At 28.9% G+C, this 17,201-nt stretch overlaps 2 protein-coding genes across 3 annotated transcripts; one reads left to right on the top strand and one right to left on the bottom strand.

Moving 5' to 3' along the window:
* The first annotated feature begins 1,325 nt into the window (after positions 1 to 1,325).
* Positions 1,326 to 6,149, top strand: LOC111039293 (ATP-dependent RNA helicase vasa-like). 2 transcript variants are annotated; one of them, XM_022322745.1, is made up of 9 exons: positions 1,326 to 1,556; positions 1,630 to 2,175; positions 2,845 to 3,066; positions 3,691 to 3,867; positions 3,943 to 4,138; positions 4,453 to 4,644; positions 4,898 to 5,070; positions 5,142 to 5,246; positions 6,041 to 6,149. In XM_022322745.1, exons 1-9 carry the CDS (start codon positions 1,554 to 1,556, stop codon positions 6,074 to 6,076), a joined length of 1,650 nt encoding a protein of 549 aa, XP_022178437.1. In that variant the 5' UTR covers positions 1,326 to 1,553; the 3' UTR covers positions 6,077 to 6,149. The 2 variants fall into 2 exon arrangements, with proteins under 2 accessions (XP_022178437.1, XP_022178436.1); XM_022322744.1 differs by having other exon boundaries at positions 1,328 to 1,556; positions 4,447 to 4,644.
* Positions 6,150 to 10,181: 4,032 nt separating this feature from the next.
* Positions 10,182 to 16,770, bottom strand: LOC111039281 (cell division cycle 5-like protein). Its single transcript, XM_022322719.1, has 13 exons — positions 16,543 to 16,770; positions 14,838 to 15,103; positions 14,563 to 14,693; positions 13,825 to 13,940; positions 13,551 to 13,763; positions 13,363 to 13,497; positions 13,104 to 13,280; positions 12,130 to 12,619; positions 11,493 to 11,611; positions 11,225 to 11,416; positions 10,832 to 11,113; positions 10,617 to 10,745; positions 10,182 to 10,449 (listed from the first exon to the last, which is right to left on the bottom strand). Exons 1-13 carry the CDS (start codon positions 16,585 to 16,587, stop codon positions 10,342 to 10,344), a joined length of 2,403 nt encoding a protein of 800 aa, XP_022178411.1. The 5' UTR covers positions 16,588 to 16,770; the 3' UTR covers positions 10,182 to 10,341.
* Between the last annotated feature and the right edge of the window lie 431 nt (positions 16,771 to 17,201).

The raw sequence follows: 17,201 nt of genomic DNA, 5'->3' as shown, positions 1-17,201 counted from the left end.
CTCGCCATGCCTATGGCATTTATTTAAGGGACAACAGTTAAGCAATTTATAATCTTGTCGTTACCACTATAAGGATTTATGTGTTACTCCCATGAATTAAGATATACTTAGCTGTAAATTATTATTATTATTATTATTATTAAAGTGCGAATACCGACCACGATTTAAGGTAACAGTACTCCAAGTATTTTGTATTTACCTATTTAAAATTATTTAAAGCATGATAATACATTGGGTTAAAAACAGTGTTAAATAATATCAATAATTCTGTTATTCATAGGACAATTGGTAATTTGGAATATTTATAATATAATATTATTGTATGTTTATTGTAAGAAATTGGTAAGCGCTTTTTCCCCCTTAGTTTCACGTAAGAACATAATCTAAGGGTTGCATGTAATGTCTCCTCCAGTTTTTTAGTGTAAGTTCAGCTGGGAAAAAAAATCAGGTAAAATTGATTTTATGTAAACTCCGTACGTGAACAAAATCAAGTATGGAATATAAATAAAAATATATTATGATTAAAAATAATGATTATCTTCCTCAATAATAGTTAGGTATGCGTATGTATGCCAAAAAAAATGTACAGAACTTAAAAATAAAAATAATAATTCGTTCGAACAAATCGTCTAAATTGCTATGTGTATTATGTCAAAAATCATAATAAATAATTGAAATAATCATAAAATACATGGCCATGAAGGTATTACAGGTATGAGTGTATTATGTTACAATATTTTGAAATTTGAACTGTGGACTAAAACTATGTGATACAATTAGTAGACAGTTTAACCTCCGAGCCTTATATAAATTGGTATAGCTATTTATAGCGTTTATATCATTATGCAATTAAAGGTTAAGAAGTATTATTAAATCTTACAAAAGCAAGGCTGGAGTTTCCATATACCCATTATAGGTATGAAAATAAAACTGGTGGAGTTTACAATCGCCACGGGTATATCATGAATCATGATTAAATAAAAATTCTATTTTATTATGTCAAAGTAACTCCGATACGAGTCGGTAGTCGGTACGTACGTAACTATTCCGCATCGGTACGTATCGAATTTTTATTCTTAAAAACTTTGATTGCGTTTAGAACCAAGCTTAGATAGTTATCGATCATATACATGGATATTAGAGAATGTAATTCTGTAATTTTCTAATGTCCATGATCATAATACTTATACTACAATACTACCTAGTATATGATCTAATTGACCATAGAACAATATTTTAATTTCTACATTTCAAGCATATTATTGTTGTTCTGTGATATAAGATAGGAAATGGCCAAATTTTTGTAAAGGCTAAATAAAAAAAGATAAGAAGTGTTTTCACCTCTATTCGCGCCATTTCTTATCATGTTTTGTCGAGTAAAGTAGTCTCCACTCTCCGTTTATTAAAATTATTTATGTTTAAGGCTTTGGCTTTAAGATTTTCACCGTTTAAGGCATGCTGATATTCATTGCTACACTGTCTCTGGCCAATGCTCCACAGTGTACCTTTGCTGAACTTTAATAGTCTAGTGGTCGTTTGAATTTGTTTTTAATATGGTTTGTATTTTGAGAAATGTTTCAATAGTAAATATGTTTTTATTTCACTAAAATTATATTATCATTGATTTAGGATTCTCTCAATGAACCGACCTCAAATGAAACTTCTAACAATGAAGGTATTTTGAATACCCGTGGCCGGGGACGAGGATTTTTAATAAAAAGAATGAGTCAAAGACTCAGTTCTGAAAAATCTCTGAATTTATCATCACCGCCAACATTTCCCACAGAAAAGATGAAGAGCAATGTTGTACGACATAACCAAGACGTTGTTAACAAGTCTTGTTTTCAAGACTGTGTATATAATTATGATGCACCTGTGAGATCAACTTATATTCCACCCGAACCCAATGAAAATGACGAATCAATTTACGATGACGGAATCAGTTCTGGTATACATTTTGAAAAATTCAATGATATCGAAGTGAAGGTGAATGGAAAAAATATACCAGAAGCTATTGAAAGTTTTGAAGCATTGAACAATATACCAGAAAACTTAATGGACAATATAAAAAGATGTAATTTTTTGAAACCAACTCCCATACAAAAATATTCTATCCCGATTATTTTATCTGGTAAAGACTTAATGGCCACAGCACAAACTGGTTCAGGAAAAACGGTAATTAAATAATGAAAACATGAGTATTTATGTTTATCTAATTATTTATAGTAATAACAGAATTGTCTGCTGTGTTTTATTTTTATAGAACAATATACTATGCCGAATAAATTCTATACTAATCCATCGAGCCATAACTAAAGCATTTTGGTGATATGTTTTTACTGTTTATAGTTATTGTATAATACCTATTGTAGCTTATAAAATATTACGTAAACACGTAATATGTATAATATTATAAACTTATTAAAAACAAATGAACTAGGTACAGCAGAGTATTTTAAACTTGTTTGTCAAATTGCTTAGTTGAAATTTTAAAATATTGAAATCATTTTTGTAAAAACTAAAAATTTTCGACTAAAATAAAATAAAAATATATTATACAATTTATAAAAATATAAAAAAACAAGCTTCATCTCAAAGGTTTTTTCATGGTGAAAGACAGCTGTAGTTTGTTTCAATCTATCCCACCAAGGAATTAATTATATACCTTATATTTATCCATCCTTTGCAAATAGTAATATTATTTTATTATAATATTCATTTTTAGCAATTTATTCCCATAAAACTATTTCTTATAATAACATGGGCACATGCGGTCCCCCCTCCCCCCCCCCAATAAATAAATAAAAATAATGCCGCTTATTAATTATTATAAATTTATTTTAGGTTGCTTTTGTTTTACCAATCGTACAAAAATTACTCATGGACCCACAGATATTAGTAAAAGATAGTAATCATAGTGAACCTCAAGTTGTTATAATGGCACCTACAAGAGAATTGGCTGTTCAAATTAAAATGGTTGTATTGAAATTGACAAGAGGTACCGGAATTTCATCATTTGTCTGTTATGGTGGTACTTTAGTCAGTCATCAAAAAAATAAAATTCTCGTAAGTAGAATGTTCTTAAATAATAATTAGAATACTATATGTAGATATATAATGTCATGAGACGCTTTTAAAACTTTGACATCTTACACTCTAAGCTCATGATTGTAATAAAAAATGTGATTGGGCCATCTCTGTTTACACAGATTTTAAGTTGAGGTATGATATACGTTTACAGTTTTTATGTTTGTTCCTATTAGATCTTATTACATAATACCACGACAGTAAAGCCGTAAATATAAAACGTTAAATGATTATAAGAAAGTTTAACACAATTTATGGTTAGAAATACTTTTATTTCATTAAAACAAACATAATTATATGATATTCCTATATGATCTTTGTGATAACTATTTGTCTTTCCGTGTACTATTCTCACACATACTCCTGTCAAACTATATGACAGCGGCAGGACTCTCCTTGCATGGCAGTAGTGTTTATATAACAAAGTATAATGTTCCCTCAGCACAATTTGCTTCTTGGGCCCCACATATGTTGTATGTGACTTACATTTCAAATATAATATATTATAATGTTAATTGCCGTCTATAGTGTATGACAATATGTATTGAATAATTGTGCATGTTATGTAATAATAAAAAACCTAACCAATATTTTGTATATTAGGAAGGTTGTCACATACTTGTAGCTACACCTGGTAGATTAAATGAATTTGTTCAGCATGGCTTCATAACATTTTCGTCCGTAAGATTTTTTGTCTTAGATGAAGTTGATAAGATGTTAGACATTGACTCAAAACCAGATATCGATAAAATCTTAGATCATTTCACAATGCCGTCTGTTGTAAGTTTTCATCAATAAATAAATGTAGAGTAAATGCTTGTAAAGTATTGAATGTCTAGTGTTTATAATTTCCAGATGAACAGACAGACAATTATGTTGTCAGCAACATTACCAGACTCCACTCAGCATTTAGCAAAATTGTATTTAAACAAAAATTATTTATTTTTAGCAGTTGGTATTGTTAGTAGCGCTTCAAAAGATATAAAACAAACCTTTCACATGGTTAATAGATTCAATAAACGTGACATTTTATCCAATATTTTAAGAAAAGGTTTACATTTTATTTAATTGAGTAAAATATCTATAGTTTATTCATGTTATAAGAAGGAACTTCAATGGCATCTACAGACTAAGATATAATATATATGTATTATAGTCCTTGGTAACAATTAACAAATAATTGTTGTCTAGCTATGATCTGTCTGTAATTCTGACCAAGTCATTAATGTGTATGCTTGTCGTGTAGTCAAGTCGTACACATCCATGTGCACAAGTTGGCCACCAGGTTCTTCTAAAATGAATGAATTATAATTTACAAGTTAAAATAAAATAAACATTTGATTAATTGTTATTTTTAAGATTCAGTAGGAACTATAGTATTTGTGAAACAGAAGTGGACAGCAGATTTTCTTGCCACATACTTATGTGAAAAGCATATTCCATCAACAAGCATACATGGTGATCGTTTACAAGATCAGAGAGAAATTGCTTTAAATGATTTTCGTAATAGAAAGATGAATGTAATTGTAGCAACAAATGTAGCTTCAAGAGGATTAGGTAAATTTATTCAACTTTTATAAGTTCAATTTGACAGAAAATTCTGTGATGAATGGTTTTTATAATTAAATAATTGTATTAATTGTATAATTATTTTTAAATTGAATGGACAACAGTCCTTTCCAGTTGACTATTTAAATAAAATAGAATCTATAACAATATTATTTATCAATAGTCGTGTGTAAGCAATAATTTTAACATTTGTATTACTTCATTTATATTTGTTGATAAGTATTAACTCTTGGATCTTTAGATATTAAATGTGTGAACCAGGTCATTAATTATGACATGCCTCAAGAAATTGAAGAATATGTGCAAAGAATTGGACGAACAGGCAGACTAGGAAACCAAGGGGTTGCTATATCTTTCTTTGATCCTGATGAAGATTATCTTTTGATAGATCCAATTATAAAAACTCTTGCATCAGTAATGAATATTATACTTTTATTTATTTTAATCTAATTCATATTTATACATTTTTAAATCGTTTGATTTAGGCAAATCAAGAAATACCTAAATGGATACTTAAACTTGGACGAGAAGCCAAATATAATGATGCTAATGATGATTTTGATAAATTTGGAGGCTCAGATATAAGAATTGTAAATAACATTTATATCGTATATTCATTATTGTTTTCTATATGTAATGGAACCTTTGGAACAACAGGATATGGAAATGTTATGTTTATAGCTCAACATTGTATATTATTAATGTATGTCGGGGATCATATTTTTAATCCTGTAACTATAGATATCGTTACAATGATAAAAATATTAATTTTTTTGTTAATAAATAGTTTCTCATTTATTTATTACAATTTTCATCATTGTTTGCTGCATTTAAGTGAAAGTATACAGAAACAATCAAGTAAAATTCAATGTATTTATCAGATTATGTGCTTTTGATACATTGTTTTTCTTGTTTATTACTGAGTGTCTATTTTCTATTTATGTGTTAAAAAATTATTTCATTTTCTATTATATTCTGAGGCACAACTAAATGGGGTAGTATCTATTGTACAACAACGTACAGTAGCGTGCACATGGGTGAATAATATATATATCCTTCCGACTTTTTGGAATATTTTTGTCATATTAAATATACGATGTAGCAATAAAAGTTAATTTTCCACTATATGACGTGGTCTGAGAAATCAAGAAATAGTTTTCAATTCATAAATTTGATAAATATATTTGAATAGTAATAAAGTATTTTACTTGTATTGTTTTAAAATGTAATATCTATTGGTGTAATTCCAAACTAACTTATCATTTAATATGTTTTGGAATTGTTATCTTCTTTCAAAAATAATAAATTATCAATTTAAGCATATTTAATATAAATAAATGTAAATAATTATTATTTATAAAATTGTATTAATTTGTGTTTACAGATATCAGGCTCAGTTGACGACTGTGAAGAATGGTAAATTTATGCAAATATTTGATAATTATTGTTTTTTTTTCATATTTTTAATAATAAATCAATATAATGAAATGTTATATCTTATTCAATTCCTAATCCAACAAGAATTACTTAATTATCTATAGAGTTGCAATTTTTACCTTCTTGATTTGCAATCAAATAAGTATGGTAATTAGAATAAAAAAATCTGAATTATGAAAACTTCAAGAGTTAGTAGTTAATTTGAAAATAATTAAAACCAGTAAAATCCTTTTAAAACTATTAGGAAATTGACCTTAAAAATCTCGGCCAACGCGCCACTGCTTTCTATTTAGCTTTAAATCTAGGTCAAAATATTAAATTTTAAAAATTTAGAAAAATAATTTTATAAATAAACAAACATTTTGCAAATAATATAAAATACAATTTAAGATTTTGTAAAATAATTCAATCACATGGACTAGTAGATAACACTATATTTTCTAATAAAAATCAGCTGAAATATTTTTAAAATTAAATTAGCTCAAGTATTTAACTACAAAATTGCAAGCAGAGAAAACATTTTTTTAGAAAATAAAAACATAATTTTGTGAGTTAATTTTGTTCGTTTGGTAAACATTAAGTGAACTAGAAGCTTTTACTTCATATCATTAAAAAAGGATATTCTATACGAAATAGATAATGATGAAATCATTATTTGAATACTCAAATTAAAAAGCACAGTATAATATATGATAAATCAGTAAGTGGACCAGTACTATTGTATTCTCCAAGGCCGAAATCTCCCCTAAGCCGCCCATGATTTGAGCTTTTAATTTTTGTTGAAATCTATAATAATAAAAAAAATACCAATGTTTAATAATAATATTATATTATTTGACTATAACGACTAATATGAATAAACTAATATTTATTCCGGACGATACCAAAACTACAAAACAATTGTAGCTATTGGCAGTTTATATGGTGTTTGAAATATATATTATTCGTTTCTGCAGCTGTGTGTGGCTGTGTCGTAGTATCAATTCAGTAGGCTGTTATCTGCTATTATAACGAACACTATAATATATAGGTACGCATAGTTTATGTATATTATTCTAAAACTTTTTTTTTTTATAGCTTTTATTTAAAAATCTAGCTCAACAATTATAATGCATTAAAATATTAACAAAGCAATATAAAAACAAATAGAATAATAAAAAAAAATAATAGTAACAGTAAGATAAAAGTTATAACGTACCTACTTTTTTCATAATATATTATACTGAAGTCGTCATTATTCGTTGCTAATATCGTAAAACTGCAGCTGCAGTTATCGTCCGAAATCGAGATCCGGTCACCGCCCGCGGCCGACTTTGTGCACCAGGTTTTTACCCACGAGCTGCAGACTGCAAATATCTCAACCAAAATATCGAGTTGACAACACGCTAGTGTAAAATTAATTTATGCGATTTGTGAAATTTAAGACCATATAAATTGCACGGATATACTTTTGGTTTATTTTTAACCTGTGCAAAAATCTCAAGAGGAATACCTTCGAAAATAAAATTGTACGTCTTAAAATCGCATAAATGAAATATTCTCAAAAACGTCGGTGTTTTCTGAAATAATTTTGGTGTCTCACGTTAAATGGATCACCCCGTATACACCCTTTAAGCGTTTTAGAAATGTTATCTCTTTGACGAAAGCACATCGTAATAATACAGAACGATATATAACTGTGGTGGGAAGGTCGTCCAATCGTCCCACACATAATATTTTACGTCAACCTCACTTGAAAATTCAAAACCTATTTATTATTTTATAAAGGTAGGCAGAAAAATATTTAAATGTACATATAATTTCTAAACGCGAGTGAATATAAACACAAATATAATATCATATCATCGGAGAATGAAAAGCGCTGTGTTACTAAAAATCATTCTAATATATCAACCACTTCATTACCATCGTCGAGTACCTTATTGACTCTCTCGAAGAGTTAAAAATATGCAATTAGGGAGGTATTAATGTATTATGGACTGTATCAAACACTGCAGTAATGTACCTATTTTGCCTATACAATACGCCGAGCAACACCTAGCCTACTTATGCATAAACCAAAAATTTAATTCAAACGACTATCTGATTAACCTTTGCTCTTTTAGAGGACGTGTCAAACCAGAAAAAAAATACCATGAAACTACACTTTCATAATTCCAATAATATGGCTTACTGAAGGGTTTCACATTAAAAACACCATCATGAAAATTGTAGAAGAAAATGTTTACTAGTAACGTAAGAAGTCCGGTTTTTATATTTTTATCAAATAGTCAAATAATTGGAACGACGAAAAGTTTAAAAAAAAACATAAAGTTCATTGAAAAACATTCGACAATCGAAGTAAGATAAGTTGAAAGATAAGAAAAATTGGGCTTCTTATGACTGTAGATAAAATTCTCCTCTACACTTTTCCAACAGGTTTTTTTTCATGTAAACCCTTCAATAAACCGAATTGTTGGAATTACAAAAGTGTGATTATCGGTAAGACAAATGTTAAATTACATTAGATGTGACTATTGGATCAGCCTTTGAATAGAGCGGAAGTAACCACGGTCACCACATACCAACTAGCAGTAGTGGATTTGATAAGTCTTCTAGAGAGAGAGGAAATATTCTTTTAGTACAAAATTTATATTTGAACTCTTTACCTACTAAGGTCTATACTCTATATATATATACACACAGGGTGTCCCGTGAGGATTTACTCATTCCGATATCTAATATTGACGTTTCAATATTTTAATTTTATTAATCTCCTGATTTTTAATCAATTTTTAGTTAATAGGGAAAACACTAAGAACTAAAAAAGTAAAAAACCGGTTTTTGTACCGGCGGGGAGTTCCCCTCTACGGCTAATGGGTATATCCCTCACGGGACACCCTGTATAGGGAAAACATGTATCCAATACTAAAACGATCATTGACCGCTTACAGTAATCGCTCAACTCTAGGCCGCGATTATAACTTATAAACACTCTGGACTTCTATATACAGATTTCTGAAAGAATTTATTATTTATAGGTAGTTTATAATGTCTAGGGAGGAGGGCATGAGCCCTATGACCCACCCTAAACGCCTCTCCTACCAGCTAGTACAAATCAGACATAATATTATGCAATTTAAAATGTATTAATAAGTAATTTTTGTACCTACACACCGTTCAGGGAGAGAACACCCCGACTTTGAGCCTTCTCTAACGACCTCTTGCCATCGAGAGCAGAGACCAGTTCCATTATGGTAGGGTGTTTCAAGGGGAGGCGGAGGACAAGCGATTTTCGTCGGGTCGTGTTCTGTCGCCGGGCAGAGTACACAGTAGCCCCTAACTTAGATGGATTTATATATTGGTCAAAATTAAATAATATTTTTTATAAAGTTATTATTCAGCAATGAGTTTACTTAGTATTAACAAAAACATTGAATTTCAGGGAATCGCATCAAAGATTTTAAAACACGATTATAAATGCCAACACTTGCCACTTGGCAGTAGATTGGTGGAAAAGTAACGAATATCGGGAAATATTCTAACAGCATAATCATTTTTCTGATCTCCACATTTAAAATTTTGGACACTTCCTTTTGTAGAAGTTATTATGTCTCCAATGGAACAACCTAAGGTTTATAAATAGTCAATAATTTTCTCTTGTTTTTCCCCACCATTAATATGATAATATTAACACAAATTAAACTACCCATTTACTTAGTTGTTTGTCAGACAGATTCTATTAATGGGAATCTGGAGTATCCTCTATGCTTTTGTTTACATCAGTTAAACGAACACAAGACTGAAGAGTGGAAGACTGCTGATTGCATTTACTTTTCATCCTATAGATCATTTTGCTATAAGAGTAAGAGGGACAATTTAGGAGTTAATATTCATATGAAAGGTCAATAAAATATAAACATTTTGATTAACACACACCACTTCAATACAACAAGTTTGTAGTTTGGATCAGATTACGAGTATAACATAACATTTTAAAGGCAGAGCTCAAAAAAGTATATTAAACAGTGTAGGATAGAAAATGTCTAGACTTTGTAGTTTTAAGAAGATTATATGATCAATCTCAAACTATAATAATAGACAAGTTGTTTAAGAAATGTACACATAATGTGACGAGAGTTATATTCATTTTTCCCCACATAATTCTGCACAATTTAAATTCTATTTTAAGAAAATGTAAGATATTTAGTATAAATTGGAAAAAATAATATAAATACAAAGCTTATTGCATTAATAACAATTTGATGGTCAATCATTTCCAATTTGTAATTCTTTCCATCGTGTTTCAAGGTCCAAGAATTTTTGTTGTAGAATTTTTTCTCGTTCTTTTTGACGGTCAACATCGTCAGTTAATGACTGAAATATAGTTCATCATTAAAAAAAAATTTGATTAATATTTTTGAAGTGATTATTATGAAATTGTTGTTTAACATGTTTTTCTAAATTACATAATAAACAGTTAATATTTAACAGCAAATATAGAAGAACTACAAAAAATATAAAAATGGTATATTTAAAATCACCTGTAATCGTTTAGGTATGGCAGATTCTTCCTGTCGTTGTAAAAACAGGAAAGTTGATAATTCTAAATGCCCTTGTTCAATCTCATCTACGCTGGTTATGAACTGTTTGATGAGACCTTGAGAACGAGTCTAAATAAACAAAATTGTTGTGTTAAAACGTAAGACTTGGAATAATAATATTTTTAACATCAGTATCATGTATTAAAATTACATACTTGATATCCCCCGAGAATAATTTTAATTTTCTTTTCCATTTTTCCAGCTTTTTTAGCTTCTTTAGTCATATGACCTCTATTCTGTTCCAGTTTCTTTTCTAGTGATTCAATCCTATCTTTTTTACTAGCTAAATTTGCTCTTGTATAACGATTTTGATTAGGCAGGAATAATACTTGTCCCAAACACTCTCCCCACACTTGAGTAAACGAGTCTAATGACAATTCACCATGATTCATACCTTGTTTGACAATTTCCATTTCTTTTATCAAAACTTGTTTTGCCTTAAAAAATATTACATAACGGTAAATAAATAATGTGTTTGCAAATGTAAACCTAATATTTCATTGTTTGTTTTCTAAATTTGTGAATACATAATATATATTTTTAATTACATTTTCCATTTCTTCTTCAGTAAATTGTTGGTACGGGTGCGCCTGTAAATAAGCCAAATGCTGAGACTCGGTTAGGATTGGCTGTTTTTTGGGACCACTTTGAGTAAGTGTGGCAACTTCTGGCGGTAGAGGGCTACGAACAGCATCGTAATGAAGCATTGTAATCATTTCTTGCTTAATCAATTCTTCAGCCTTCATAAAAAATTTAAAAAATATTACATTACCTAATAAGTAATTAATTAATATTTTTTAAATATAATATAATCACCCTTTGAAGATCTGTAAGAGGTGGCTCTGAATTCAAAGGTCTTAAAACAATATTAGTATCTGGTGGACGAGGTAAACATCGTTGAATTACTTGAGATCGTAACTTCATTTCTAATTTGCCTGGAAGTATACAATTTATGAAGTTAAATGCATTTATATTTTCAACAATAGTATAACAGGGCCAGATCTAAAAGGAGAGGAGTGGAACTGGGGGTAGGTATTCATTGATGTATTTTACTTTTATAATTTTTATATTAAGAATATATTGGCTATAAAGCAAATCAAATCCAAGTACGTTTTACATTTCCGTGTTAAATTGATGAACATATCAGTGAAAATTTCATCATCTACAGTATTTTTTTTTAGAGTTACATATAAAATCTAAATACTTGCTAAGTAGATATGTAAGTCATGAAATGAAACTGTTAGATAACATTTTTTAGAGCATCTACTATCAGCATTTATATACTGAAATTATAATAATGAAATATTTAAGTTAACTAAGTTAATTCAATGAAAATTATCATATTTTAGTATTATACCTGGGGTTTAACTTAAAATTCTTAGGTTCAACCATACCACTAGAACATATTGTATGATAATTATAATAAAAGGTGGCTACTTTTAATCATACTTACGGCGAGCAAGAAGTTCTTCAGCACTACGCATCTCGACATCAGACTGATCTTCTACAAAATCTTTTTGAACAACAGTTTCTTCGTCTTCGGGATGGTCTTCAGGTACAACTATTTCAAAATCATTTTTTGGTTGTGGCAATGTACTTAAGCCTGCTTTCAACTGTTCTTTTACTTGATGGTGGTAGTTTTTCATAGCTTGGGGTGTATTTATAATATCGACTTCCATAGAATCTGAACGATTGATGCTTAACTGATCCCTCAAAGGAGTGGGTGTTAGCATACCAGCTTTGACTAGTGCTCTATCACTTTGTGGAGTTTGAAAACCATCATTAGCAGCTTGTGAAAGTGGAGTACCTAAAATTGTATTAGGTGTTGTAATCAATTGTCGTTGTGGGGTGACACCATTGAAATCAACATTTTGCAATTCTGTATTAAGACCTCCTTTAAGAGGAGTATCTACATGGGTTAGAGCCATAATATTTTGAGCGTCCTATAAAAAGTAAATTCAATTTCACATATTAATATAACATAATGTTTACAAAAGAAAAATCTTAGATGCTAATCTTAACAAGAAGTGTTTTAACAGGGATCACAGCTCTGAATCCTTCATTTTGAGTAGACATTAAACTGCATACTTAAATCTTAATTACCCATAACAAGCAAATGTTATGTTCAGAATAATCAAATTAATTATATTATTTATAATTTTGGATTAAATTGAGTGAACTCTAGGGCAACATGTAAGTTTTTTTCTTCATATTTTAATTATAAAGCAAGGTAAGGGCATTTTATAATTGCTCGTTTCTGTGAAATTTAAATGCAATTTAACATTAAACATAACTTGATTTAAAATTTAAATATTGATAGAAGCCTCCTTGAAGGCACTGGGATGATATGCTACGTATAAGTTATGATAAGATAGAGACACAGCATGAGCATATTACGTCTTATACATAAAATTAATTTCAAATTACTTGTAAAACTTTGTCAGTTGAAACAGATGGGGTTCTTGGAGTGCGGCCAGGAATATTATTGATTGATGGTGTATAATCTGACAATAATGCATCTGAAGCTTGTTGAGGACCATTTTCCATTGCTATTTCTCGTGCCATTTCACTGGCTCGCCCCAATTTAACAACTTGTTGCAATTCCTTTAAAATAAATATAATTTGTAATAATAGATCATTTATATTTAATATTTATATAAAAATGTTAAATATTATAGATAATTACTTGATCAGATATTTGTGGTTCTGGTAGAACAAGTTTACTCATTTTCCTAATAGGTTCTTGATTATTTAACATAGCTAAAGGAACTTCATTTTCCTTACGCTGCTTAAGCTTGGCTTTGTCTTTCTTTCTTTCTCTCTAAAATAAAACACAGTTAAAAATAATTCTTAAAAATATAATTAATCATTTACCTCTTCAATTTCAACACGCAGTTCTCCATCTAAATTTTGCTGTCTCAATTTTCTAAAATCTGGTGCAAGTGGATCAACATCCTCATTGGCAGTATCATAAAACCCTAAAGCTGGTTTTTTCTCAAATGGTATTTCAGCATTATAGTCTATACCACGTTTCCGTTTGTTTCCTCTTCCAACACCAATACCAGCAGCACGCAATTCCCTCCGTTTCTACAAAATTAAAAAATTATTTTCATGTACATAATAATTATGTAAGCATTTTGTAAATTACTTGTAATGCAGCGAGTCTTCTAGCTTCTTCTAATTGCTTCTCACGAGCTTTACGTTTTGCCTTTTTTCCCTGTGTATTAGCTAAACGAGCTCTTGCTTCAGACAACATTTCCAACTCTAGAAAATATTTTAAAATATAACACTTTAAAATAACAAGCAGTATAATAACTTCTATTTGACCATTAACTATAAATAACTTCTATAGATTTTAACCTGAATAAAAATTATATTTTGGTACTTTTTTAATGTGGATATTAGAAATAATATACTATTTAAGCTCTATGACGAGCCTTTAAAACAAGAAGTAATAAGAATGGATGTAAATAAAATATGTATTGTTTAGAGAACATTTTTATAAATTTATATTTTACGAATAGTTAAAATGTACATTTTTAAAAATATACTCACAACTCAATTGATTATGACTTCATTAAGTTCATAAAAAATATATTTTATTTAATATTAGAAGTACCTATATTTTACATACATTTTTGCATGAGTAATATCATCATAACTTTTTATCTTTAGTGACTGTCCTTTTTAAATTCTAATACAGAAACACAATATTTTTAAATATAAATAATGGATATTGAACCAATATTATTAAATAAGTTTTTAAAAATTGGGCGAGCAAGGTAATAAACCTAGTGGTAGTTTATTGTTCTCTTAAATTTAAAATGATCCTTAAAAATAAACTAATACATATATATTCATAATTAGATTATAAATAATTAATCACCATCTTCATCCATATCTTTAGGATCGGGACGAGCTGGTTTTGTTTCGGGATTTGGATCAATTTCACCTGGTTTTAATTTTCTTGGATCATCTCCCACTTCCTCACCATCTTCTTTCCTCTGAGCTTGATCTCTGGAAACATGATAAATAAATTATATCAAACAAATAACATTTGTATATTCAAATAAGCATATACTTAACTTTGCTAACAGCTAATAAATATTTAACTAAATAATCTACATTAAATTTAAATATAAATTAATAATATTTACTTACAATAAATATTCATATCTTTCCAAACACTGTGAAGCTGTACGACCAACAATTGGAGCAATAGTACGCCATTGTGTAGGCATGAGTTTAGCAAGATGTAAAAGCTTTTCATCTTCCTCTCGACTCCATTCAGTTTTTTTAATACTTGGATCAAGCCATTCAAACCAACGTGCCTTACATTGTTTAGCTGATTTACGATGTAATAATGACGCGATACGTGACCATTGATTTTTGCCATATTTCATAACAGCTGCTTTAAGAATTTCATCCTGTAAAAAAAAAATTGATAAAATAAATAAATAAGATTAAATAGTAAAATAATACATGAAGTATCATTCTATATGTAATTTACCCTTATCATTTAAATCTATTAACTTAACATTTATCTTTTTTAACTTTTGATTTATTTTTTGAGTTAAAGTGATGTGATTTGGCAATTCATTGGTTTAATTAACTATTATTTTCATAAAAGTTTTATATTAAATTATATTATGATATTGCCATAAAATATATACAGAATGACTTGATAAATTATAAATAACTATTGTTCTACCTAATCATTTTTTATATATTTTACAGACGCTTGTGCTACACGTAAAAAACATTTTTTTTTTTTTTATAATGATGACGAAAAAAATCTTTTATCCGATATAATTTTTTTTTTTTTTGAAAAATTTGAAGTAGCCAATTTGTAAATCTGGTTTATAGAGAAATATTGATAGTAAAAACATTTATTTGAGTCATGTAGGTTAATTTTGGTAAGTTAAGTTTTAGTAAACTTAGTAAACTTAGTTTACTAGTGCTTATAGTAAAAACATTTTCAATTCAAAAAATATAAAAAAATTAATATGAACTTTAAAAATTGTTTTAACCTACTTGTTAAAATCGTATTATTTCCAAATTAATAAGTTTACTTCAAAAACAATTTAAATTTTAAATAATCATAAAAAATAAACCACTAGACTTAGATAAATGTTTTTCCAATTAATTTTTCAAAACCATATTTATAAATTGGCTATTTTAGTGTTGAAAAATAAAAACATTGATCAGAACAAGTTATTTCATTTATGAGATCTATTTGTTACACCATGTATAGTTATAGCATTATAATAATATATAAAAGTTTTTGCTAGGCTGATAGGTAAACACAAGTCATACTCAATAAAAATGATGATAATTTGAAGATTAAAATCAAGATTAATTCAATTTGTTTAAGTATTTTACAAATTAGTGGGTATATAGAAAAAAACGAGCTAAAGACATAACCTGTTACTGTTGTACAGGCACTCAATTAAAAAATTGCATTAAAATTAAAAAAAAATGTTTGAATCTTATGAGTACTAATCTCGTGTACCTATACACTTTCATAATTAGGTATAGGCGTACAGCATATAGAGTGGCAATATTAAATTGCAAAAATGGTTTTCAATAAAGTTAACTCAATGCATTAAACTCAGCTAGGTATAATCATGTTTAAATTCAGTAGTCAAAGGTTTAACAACAACAGAAAAATGTTTTTATGTTAACACACAAAACATTATATTTTAGAACTTGTCAAAATGAAAGTCGTAATATTATACCGTGTTGGATGTAATATAACTTTGTATACACATCGGTAATATTATAACATTCTATATACCAACTCTGAATCACACACTAAGATGTGCTCTGTTTACGTCGATTTTCGTAAACGTTTTTTTAATCTCACCTCGGTGTTCCGCCAAACGCCGCCTTTTATCATGATTCGCGGCATCTTCGGGAATGTTTTTAGCAGCGGTTATTCAGTATTTACACAATACACGCGCGACGGCTGGCACGAAACTAAAATAAACTACAAACTTATGAATTGAGATACCTGTCACCTGGCAAAGCCTATATTATAGGTCTGCGACGGAAAAATTAAAATGCCGAACGCAGAACGAGACTACGAGCGCTTATCAGTTATCAGTTGAATGCGGAAAATCCAGAAGGACTTGTAGCGCTTTACTAGCCACGGTGGCGTTTAAATAAACTAATAGAGTGTTACCATCACGGACCTTATTACAACCACTGGCTTACATTATTAGTTTTTCTTAGTCCTCGATTACAATTAATCATCCATTAATATCATATTATTATTATTATTATAGCCGAGACGTCAAGCCAGTCGTGCACTTCATATTATTATTGTTTTATAATTATTTTGCGTCGTGCCGTTTCATCTTTCCATGAACACCGCGATAAAAATGCTGTACAATATTTATATCGTACGGTCACATAATATTATTTGAACAGATGGCGTGCCGTACTGTGCCGGCGTGGAAATTGCTCTATGGTGGAACCACTGAATCGGCGAAATTGTAAGATATTGTGTAAATGGTTCGTAAT

The sequence above is a fragment of the Myzus persicae genome, unplaced genomic scaffold, assembly GCF_001856785.1.
Source record: "Myzus persicae strain clone G006 unplaced genomic scaffold, MPER_G0061.0, whole genome shotgun sequence".
Classification (NCBI taxonomy): domain Eukaryota; kingdom Metazoa; phylum Arthropoda; class Insecta; order Hemiptera; family Aphididae; genus Myzus; species Myzus persicae.
This window is presented reverse-complemented; position numbering and strand designations above follow the sequence as displayed.